This window comes from Pteronotus mesoamericanus, unplaced genomic scaffold (assembly GCF_021234165.1).
Source record: "Pteronotus mesoamericanus isolate MK-2021 breed Mesoamerican mustached bat unplaced genomic scaffold, CSHL_Meso_final contig_42, whole genome shotgun sequence".
In the NCBI taxonomy this organism is placed as follows: Eukaryota; Metazoa; Chordata; class Mammalia; order Chiroptera; family Mormoopidae; genus Pteronotus; species Pteronotus mesoamericanus.
The window spans coordinates 8,782,120-8,791,552 of NW_026555157.1; the positions used below are offsets into that span (position 1 = coordinate 8,782,120).

The window sequence follows — 9,433 nt, forward strand, 5'->3', positions numbered from 1 at the left end:
GCACCAGTGTCATTTCGTTTAACTTTGAGAAGCTGATCTGGAACTCAACTGGCCCCTGCTAATGTTTCAGGTGGCTTAGCTTTTTCTCAAGCAAAACGTCCTGTGTTGGAATCTGTATAAAATACTTGAGCAAAGTTCTTCTGTTCAACCTATTGACTAACAATAGACTCGAGGCATCAACATTTCTTATATCCCTCCCTGGGATCAGTAAGGCATCACTTTACAGTATTATTAACGTGAAAAATCAGACAGATTTTGTAGGCAGAGACTCTACAAAGTATGTTTCTCAGAGCAGTTCTGCTGGGACATGGGTGGGATGGAGAACTTGGCAGGGCTGTTCCGTAAGGAAGATCTGTGAGCTTCTAGCAGAGTCTGATCTAGTAGAAACTTGCAAGAAATGTCCTCCACCATAGTGAGTAAGGGTGAGTTGTGTTGCCAAAGTGAAAGCCTGTCTTTTTCAGACAGTTTTTATTTTTTCCTTCTGTATTTCTCATTTCATAAGGCTTGAAAAATAATATGTGGTATTGGAAATAAATGTGTGTTAATTTCCCACTTAAAATTTCAACACATTCTACCTCAGTTTCCTAATGTTCAGAATGGGGATAATATAACCTACTTTACAATAATATGTAAAAATGAAAAAAAAGCCACTTATTTGTAGAGATAATGAAAAATAGGTTTTCATATAAAATAATGAGATCATAATAATGTTATTATGTCTTTACTTTTATCTCATCATTTAAATGATATTTCTCTTTAAAATCTACAGATGGTTCACAAGCACCAGCCAGACCTCCTAAACCACGACCCCGCAGGACTGCACCAGAAATTCACCACAGGAAACCCCATGGGCCTGAGGCAGCATTGGAAAACGTTGATGCAAAAATTGCAAAACTCATGGGAGAGGGTTATGCGTTTGAAGAGGTGAAGAGAGCCTTAGAGATAGCCCAGAATAACGTCGAAGTGGCCCGTAGCATTCTCCGAGAATTTGCCTTCCCCCCTCCAGTCTCCCCGCGTCTGAATCTATAGCAGCCAGGACTGTCAACGCCCAAGTGTAAAGCAATCGGTGCATATTCCAGGAGTGTGGAAAGCAGAGAAGTGCAGTAGAATTTAAGAAGGAAGGTGTCTCGTCCTCATGTGTCGTCTTGAGAGAGGCTTGAAAGGGCTGCTTCTCAGAAGACGGCTGTGTGCTCAGGAGGTCAACAGCTGCGGCTTCCTTGTTTTTGCTAGCCATACTTTTAAATCAGGGTTGAACTGACAAGAATAATTTAAAGACGTTTACTTCCCTTGAACTTCAAATCTGTGAAATGCTTCTCCTTGTTTACAAGTTGGCGAAGTTGCAGTTTGTTTTTAGTTTTGTTTTGTCGACACTTGTACTGTGTTCTTGACAGACCCTTTGTAGAGAGGTCAGGTCTGCTGTAACATTCCCCGCCGCCCCCCCCCCCCCGCCGTCCCCTTCACACAGCTCGGCCGCAGACTCGTTTGGATCTCTCCCGTCACACTCTCGCCCCCACCGATTTCATCTCTCCCACTTACAAGATGCTTTAAAGGTTCTGATTTTCAACATATCGAACTAATGCAAAAAAAAAAAAAAAAAAGCGTGTGGCCTTCACTACTGAGTCTTTTTTTGGAAACCATCGTTGTTGAGAGATGGGGAAAATCTGAATGTATAAAGCATTTTTCTTTTTGTCAGTGAAACTGCCGCCTGTAAGGTGTTCTCATGTAATAGAGAGGAGCTCCCCTTTAAGTATAAGTTTGGGGATCTTTAATCTTCCATATTCTCATCTTTGTCATCCCAGGGGTGTCACGACTGTAAAAAACCTAAACCATTAGAAAGCAGCTACTACAGACGTGGGAGAACTACGCTTGCACGTGTCAGTGCCGCATGGAAGTTAGCTAATGAGGCGCCCCATGCGTGCGCCTGCGTTCCTGGGAGGCATGCTGAATGAGAGGGTTGTCTCCCTAAGATATATTAGTTTCAGATAAAATTATGGTCATACCTCTCCCAAGTAGAATAGAGTTCATTTCCTATTGGAGTGATTACAGTCTGGTACCTAACAGATTTAGGAACCAGTTCATTTCACAGTGGAAACATTAAACCTTTGATGCACTGTTAAGTGCTAATGCTACTGTGGCAATGTTTGTTTTCTGTTTTCAAAGTCCTTAGTAATTTTCTCTCTGCAATCAAATTACAGTTCATATTTAATTTGTAGATTCATTCATTGCTTCATATAGCTCCATCCAGTCAGGTGAAAGAAATTTATATAGTGTTGCCTTATTTGGAAAATGGAGGTTGGTTCTTCAGAAACCGTGTTAATACTTTTAATAACTCTGCAAATATTTATTGTGCATCTGTGATGTGCTCAGCACTGTTTTTAAAGCACAAACTGTTGCAGGCTGATTTCAGTGTAATACTTTGTTTTTTATCTGCGCTTTTGATGGTAAAAGTTTCTTGGATGGAGAAAGCCTGGAAGGTTTCCACCAAAGCCTCAGAATTTTCAGGCAATCTGCTTTTTTTTTTTTTCTCTTTCCTAATGAGAAGTTAGTGGAGAAATAAGACAAAACCAAGCCTGGGTAAACTGGCGGAACCCACAGAAGGTGTTCTAAGTGCAGTCTAATCACAGGACTGTACATGTTTCTTCCACTCCTAAATTTTACACACAGTGTGATGTAAAAAGATACATGTGATGGTGACCCTCTCTCTTCAGGACGTGAAAGGACAAAACCGATCACCTGGCAGATCCCATGGGAAGTAGTGCTGTTCAAGACTTAGGTAGAGGCCAAGCCGACCTGGGAGAGGCACGAATGCATTCCTTTGCAAAGTAACACCTGCCCTTACCTGACAGTTTTGCTCTCGTGTAAGGGGTACTTGAGGAGTCACAGGCCTGGATAGTTTGTGCTTGTGTTTTAATTTCTTCAGGTGATGCTGAGCTGATTAATGTCCCTGGAAGGGAATTTTTAACTTGCCTTAGCTGTTCTTTCTGTGAGTTAGGTATATGACTGAAGTTTTTTTTACACTTTTTAAAATTATATTGGTTAATTCTCCATTGCTTTGTGAACTCCATGTTATGTCATCCTGGTTTCTCAGTCCTATCAGTTTCTGATGTCACATTGGAATAGCACTGTATATTTTGGCTTTTTTATGACTTTCTGATTGTAGGTACAGTCTAAAATCTAAAAGTTGTGACTTCATTGTGATGACATTGTTATGACAGAGTTAATAGATTAGGATATGATGCACAATGCCAATATTAGAACATAGTACATTCTTATTCAAACCATTTCTGAATAATCTGAAAATTTCAAATGAGAATTAGAAAAAAAGAAGTGACTGATGGTAATAATAGTAAATTTATACCTGAAAGGGTTTTTTTAAAGTCTATTTTGCAAAGAAAACTTACTAGCCCCACCAAAATCTCTGCTTCTTGTGTTTGATAACAACCATTGGTTTTATCATTAAAAAGAATTGATGAAAAACTTGTACAGAATGGAATGGAAAAAGGGAAACTACATCAAACACTGTCATGAAAAGCCCACTGCTACCTATTACCTATGACTTACCAAACTCCAAGAAAATTTTTTGAGAAAATAATTAAATCCAAATATTTTTATTTATTAAAATGACTGCCCATTAATGGTTGGTAATGATCCCAACTTAGTTTCACTGTGATCCAAAAAGTCAGACATTCCTCCCATTTCTCAAGACCTGATAGTGTATTTTTTAGCCTGTATGCTATTTTTTTAAGCCCTAATAATTAAACAGCATTAACCTGCTCTCTCCCACCCTCCCAACATATCCTGGGGGTAAAATTATTTATCCTCAGTGATAGCCAAGTAAATTATTCTCCATAAACTAACTTCTCAATTGTCTGTACTATCCTGGCCAAATTTCTTGGAATTTAATCAGGCAGTGCTTATCGTTAACTTGAACTTCCTTCCACAAAGATAACCGATAGCCCCTCTGTAACCATTTCTCCGTGCTCACATTGCAAATAGTCAAAATAATAGACCCCAACTGCAACTTCAGAGGGCCCATTTGTAAACATTTCACACAAGAACACTTGCAAAGATTTCTTCATAATGTGAATTTTTCCTTTTTTTTAGTCCCAGAAGTATTTCTTACAGTTTGGACATTGTTCCCCCTCAGATTTTCAACTTGAAGCTTTAATTTGCACTGAATTAATTAACCTAGTTAAAATTTTTAATTATTTCTCTTTAGCTGACATATTTGGAAGCAAATTACAGTATGTTTTCAACAATACAGGTACTGCCTGTTAACCTGGAATTTTAGTGCTTCTAAGAAAAGTTTCCAGAAAAAGACAGCAATAGAGTGAGTGGTTTTCTTCCCAATTACTATTTGATTTTTTAAATGCCTTTTTAAAATTTGTCTCGTGACAAAATAGTTATGTGTTCAATTAATTTATATTTTATCCTTTTTTCAATTCTGGTTATGTAAACTCAAGTACTTTATCTGTTCTTTTAAGGTATTTTATAAAATGAATGTTAACTAAATGCAGAGTTGGTATTTTCTTTTCAAATGAACACAAAAATTTCAGAGCATTTTATGTGGTATTTTTTTCTTCATGGTAAGCAAAAGACATTTAAAAGAAACTGGACAAAGTAATGCAAAGTAACTATCCCATATCGTTTTAAGATACTTGCATAGATAAGCCCCTCCATGTTTTAGAACTGAAAGTGAAAGTTGTATTAAGCTTCCAGGTAAAAGAATACCATGTCTGGGAAAGGCATAAGGATGATACACCATATAATTGATAATTCCTAATGAACAGTAACATCTGTTCTCTAAATTCTTGATTTTTCTAGTCCTTTGTTACAGGCCAGTATATAGTGGGGAGAGAACAATGGAGAGGAAACCAACATGAATAACTTTTTAAATCAAGAACCAGCCCTGGCTGGTGTGGCTCAGTGGGTTAAGTGAAGGCCTGTGGGCCAAAGGGTCACGGGTTTTATTCCCAGTCAGGGCACATGCCTGGGTTGCAGGCCAGGTCCCCAGTAGGGAGCGTGCGAGAGGCAACCACACATTGATGTTTCCTTCTCCTTCCCTTCCCCTCTCTCTAAATATAAATAAAATCTTTAAAAAAAAAAAAAACCATAGAAGAATATTGTGAAAGTCATTGGTACATGCAAAATCCCATGCATAGTAGTAATAAATAATTATGCCTTCAAAGAATATAGTACTAAATAGGGGGTACACATTAGCAAATAATTCTTAGTAAATGCTGTACATAATTTATCACCTTGTAATGGAATTCTGAGCTTATCCTAAGTGTGTAGGAAGTGTTTTTGAGCCCTTAAGGTATGCAAGGAGCTTAGTATTAAAGCACTTAATCCTTTCAATCACAATCATGCCTCTCCTAGGACTGTCAAGCAAAGTATGCTGGAAAGTTCCACAGGTGATAAGGTTGAACAGCCTTTTGTTATCCTAAAAGAGGAAGTAGGTTTTTGTTGTCCATAAGGAAGTACTCCAGAAGTAAAGAGTTTTAGCTAGGAACAGCACACATAATAAAAATACTGCTACTCGGACAAAGGCAGGAAGTCGTGTGGGGTCTGAGGAACACTGAAGAGACTGGGAGGTGGTATGTTGGTATCCGATGGTAAAGGACCATGCAAGGCACTCTAAGACCCTTGGGACTGTACAGTTAGGAAACATGCTGGTGGTCAGAGATAACAATAACCTTGAAAATACTCAGAGGAATTAGGGTGTGCCTGACATAAATTGCCAGGACAAAGAACAATCAGGCAAAGGGCTAAAGGAGATTTAATTCTCATGCTGCTTCTTAACATTTATTTTTCAAGGGAAACTTGGACAGTATTCTTAATTATCCATTTTTGCTGCCGTTTCATCCCTACAGCCACTACCATCTTGTGGCTCTGAATCATGACTCCATAGAATTTTAAATAGCCTCTAAGTGACCTCCATCACTCTAGTGGGAGAATCAAGTTTCTGGAATTCAAACCCAATGTTACCCCTCAATCTAACACCTTTATGGCTTTCTACGGTGGCGGTTCCTTGCCTGCATTCCCCTTTATACTTGCTTTCCAGCCCAGCCCCTCTCCCTTCTGCTGCGCTTGCAATTGCCCGTGTGTGCTGTATGTCCGTGTACACGTGAGTTCTGAATCTTTCTTTCCCTATTTCCAGCCCGGCCAACTCTTTTTCTTTAAAGCCAGCTCAGGCACTGGCTCTGTGAATCATCTCACAGGTTCAGTTGAGCATGGTATCTTTTATGTGTCACAGCACCAAAGTCATATTTCTTAACATGTGATGGTGCAATTACTTCGTTCTTGAACTTCTTTACTAAAGGAAGCATGTCTAATTTATGTCTGTGTCCCAAGCTCCTACTAGTGAGCCAAGGACATAATACACAATAAAACATTTCAAATAAAAGTTGCACACTTAAATATAAAGTAGTGAAAACGGTCTGGAGTCCTGGTTTCAGCTCTGCTACCAGCTATCTGTGTGGAGTAGCATCTTTTCTTTGATCCTGCTTTCTTCACTCACAGACTAGAAGGTCCATAAGCCTATCATTAATATGATTATAATAGATGGCTTATTTATGTTCACTATTTGGATGAAGGCCAAAAATTATTTAATAAAATCAGATTCAAAAAGTAAAAGGAGATTTAAAAATCTGTTTTGGTAATGTTTGAACCTTTTTTTTTTTTTTTTTTAGTAATTTGAAAAGCTAAAAGAGTATTTAATTCTTCATAGATAGGTTATGACAGCATGTCTATACAAAAGGCTACTATACTGATACCCGTGGCAATGAAATAGTGGTTACAAATGTGGGCCCTGGTCAAGACAGCAAGGGAGGTAAATCCTGAACTCATCTCCGCCCATGAACATGTCAAAATGACAATTAAAAAACAATCATCACGGAGATGCATCTGCAGACTAGACAGAATACTTAAAAAGAAGCCATGTCAGGCCAGGTGGGAGGGTAGAGATATGGTCAGGGCAGGCCCACACCCATTAATAAATGGGAGTGATATCTCAGCCACACAGGGGCCCCCTGAGGAACAAGGGGTCTGTGCACCATACCAGGCTCCCCAGCCCAGGGCATCTGTGCCAGAAAGAGGAATCCAGTAACATCTGGCCTTGAACACCAGTGGGGATTACATTCTAGAGAGTGGAAGGGCAGTAAGAGATTGAGATGATGTTCTCAGTGTGTGCACAAAATCATTTGCTCCAATCTCCAGCACAGAGGCACTTGTTCTAGAAGTGCCTGGATCCTGCAGGTAAGAAACAAACTAACTTCAAGGCAAGGGTGCATGGGCAGGGAAGGGTGGGAACTCTCTCAGGGGCCAGAGCACTGGTGGGTGTCATTGTTTCTTTATGAAGCTCTTCTCCCACCAGGCTGGCGCAGAGCAGGCAAGCACAAAATCTGTATCTCTTAATTAAATTGGCTAATACCATTCGCCCCACCGGGCATGTCCATGACACCTCACCCCATGCAACGACTTGCCCTGGCCAGAGCCAATTCCAGTGGCTCCAGGCCCTCCACACAAGTGGTAGCTAGCCTCAGAATGCACCTCAGTCTCTCCCAGGTGACCTGGAGTTCAACCCAAGTGGTGGCCAGCCTCAGCTCACACTGAAGTCTCCCCAAAGCCCTCAGGCTTGGCACAAGTAGCAGCCAGACTTGGCTCACTTTCTGTCAGCTCCTGTCAAGCAGCCCCAAGTCCAGCACAAGCAACCCGGGCCTCAGTTCACACTGAGCTACTAACAAGAAATGACCCCATACCTTGGTCAAATAACAGCTGGCCTCAGGTCACAATGTACCTTCAATCAAGTGGCCACAAGTCTGGCACAAGTGGCAGCCAGAGTACACTTACATCATAGCTCCCACCAAATGGTCTCAAGCCCAAAACATTTCGATGGCCAACGCTGGCCTGCACCAAAGCCCCTCCACAGAGACAGAACCACCTCGTGGCCATCCTTGGACCACACCAGAGGCCCGCCGAGGTGGCTCCACAACCAATACATCTGACAATGGCCTAAGATGACACAAGGGCCCTGCTCAAGCAACTCCTGCTCGGTGTGGCGAGCCCCCTCACAACAGCTCATCTACTGCAGTCGTGACCAGTTCTCCCAGCCAGTCAGCCTGAGGTCAGCACCATCCGATGACATGCCTGTAGCACTCACAGCTCAGCTACAACAGAAGTCACACACAAGCCATATGGGACACCCACGGAGCTCTCAGCTCTGGTGACCAGAAAGGACTGTGCCACTGAGCCCCACAGGATACCTTCTACATAACGCCATATGTCTGCATTGACATCTTCTGGTCTTTGAAGACCAGAAGATGTAAAAGATATACATACTACATAGAAACAAGCACAGAAAGAAAGCCAAAATGAAGAGACAGAGAAATATATTCCAAATAAAAGAAAAAGATAAAGCTCAAAAAAAAACCCCAGAAAACCAAAAGAAAAACACCCTATATGAAATGGAGATAAGCAATCTACTAGATAAGAATTTAAAACGATGGTTAAACATGCTCAGTGACCTTGGGAGAAAAATAAATGACACAGTGAGAAGTTCAACAAAGAGACAGAAAATATAAAGAAGAATCACTGATCTAGAAGACAAAGTAGTGGAAATCCCCCAGTCAAAACAGCAAAAAAATAATAAAAATGAAGATGTTTATGAGACTTCTGGGAAACATCGAGTGCCAATATCATAGATGTCTCAAAAGGAGAAGAGAGAAAGAGCTAGAAAACTTATTTTAAAAAATAACTGAACAATTCCCCACCCTGACAAAGGAAATGGACCTATAAGTCCAGGAAGCCCAGAGCCCCCCCACTAAAAAACAAACTTAAAGAAGTCCACACCAAGACACGTTATAATTAAAATATCAGTTAAAAATAGAGAATCTTAAAAGTGGCAGAAGAAGTTAGTTACAAACCAGGGGGCCCCATGAAATTATCAGCTGATTTTTCAACGGAAGCTTTACAGGCCAGAAGAAAATGGAACATATATTCAAAATGATGTAAGAGAAAAGCCTACAACCAAGATTATTCTATCCCACAAGGTTATCATTAAGAATTGAAGGATATGAAAAGAGTTTTCCAGACAAGCAAAAGCTAAAGGAGTTCACCAAAATTAAACTGGTATTGCAAGAAATGCTAAAGGGAATTCTTTAAGTGGAAAAGAAAAGATCAAAATTAAAAATAAGAAAAAAAAATCACATCAGTAAAGGTAACCCACTTAGTATAAGCAATAGATCAAGCAATTATAAAGCTAGTATGATGGTTAGAATAACAGTAGTAACAACACATGTAAATACAGTATTAACTTCAGAGATATACACACAGCCCTGGTCTGTAGCTCAGTGGGTTGAGCGTCAGCCTGCAAACCAAAAGGTCTATGGTTTGATTCCTGGCATCCCCAGTTGGGGATGTACAAGAGGGAACC

The 9,433-nt window shown here is 40.3% G+C and overlaps 1 protein-coding gene across 1 annotated transcript in view; it reads left to right on the forward strand.

Moving 5' to 3' along the window:
• The window catches only part of CBLB (Cbl proto-oncogene B), a 207,846-nt gene extending 206,419 nt beyond the window's left edge, over positions 1-1,427 (forward strand). The window contains exon 19 of the mRNA XM_054577335.1: positions 770-1,427. Coding sequence (XP_054433310.1) covers positions 770-1,029 — 260 coding nt within the window. The 3' untranslated portion in view covers positions 1,030-1,427. The remainder of the gene's footprint in view (positions 1-769) is intronic.
• The last annotated feature ends 8,006 nt before the right edge of the window (positions 1,428-9,433 follow it).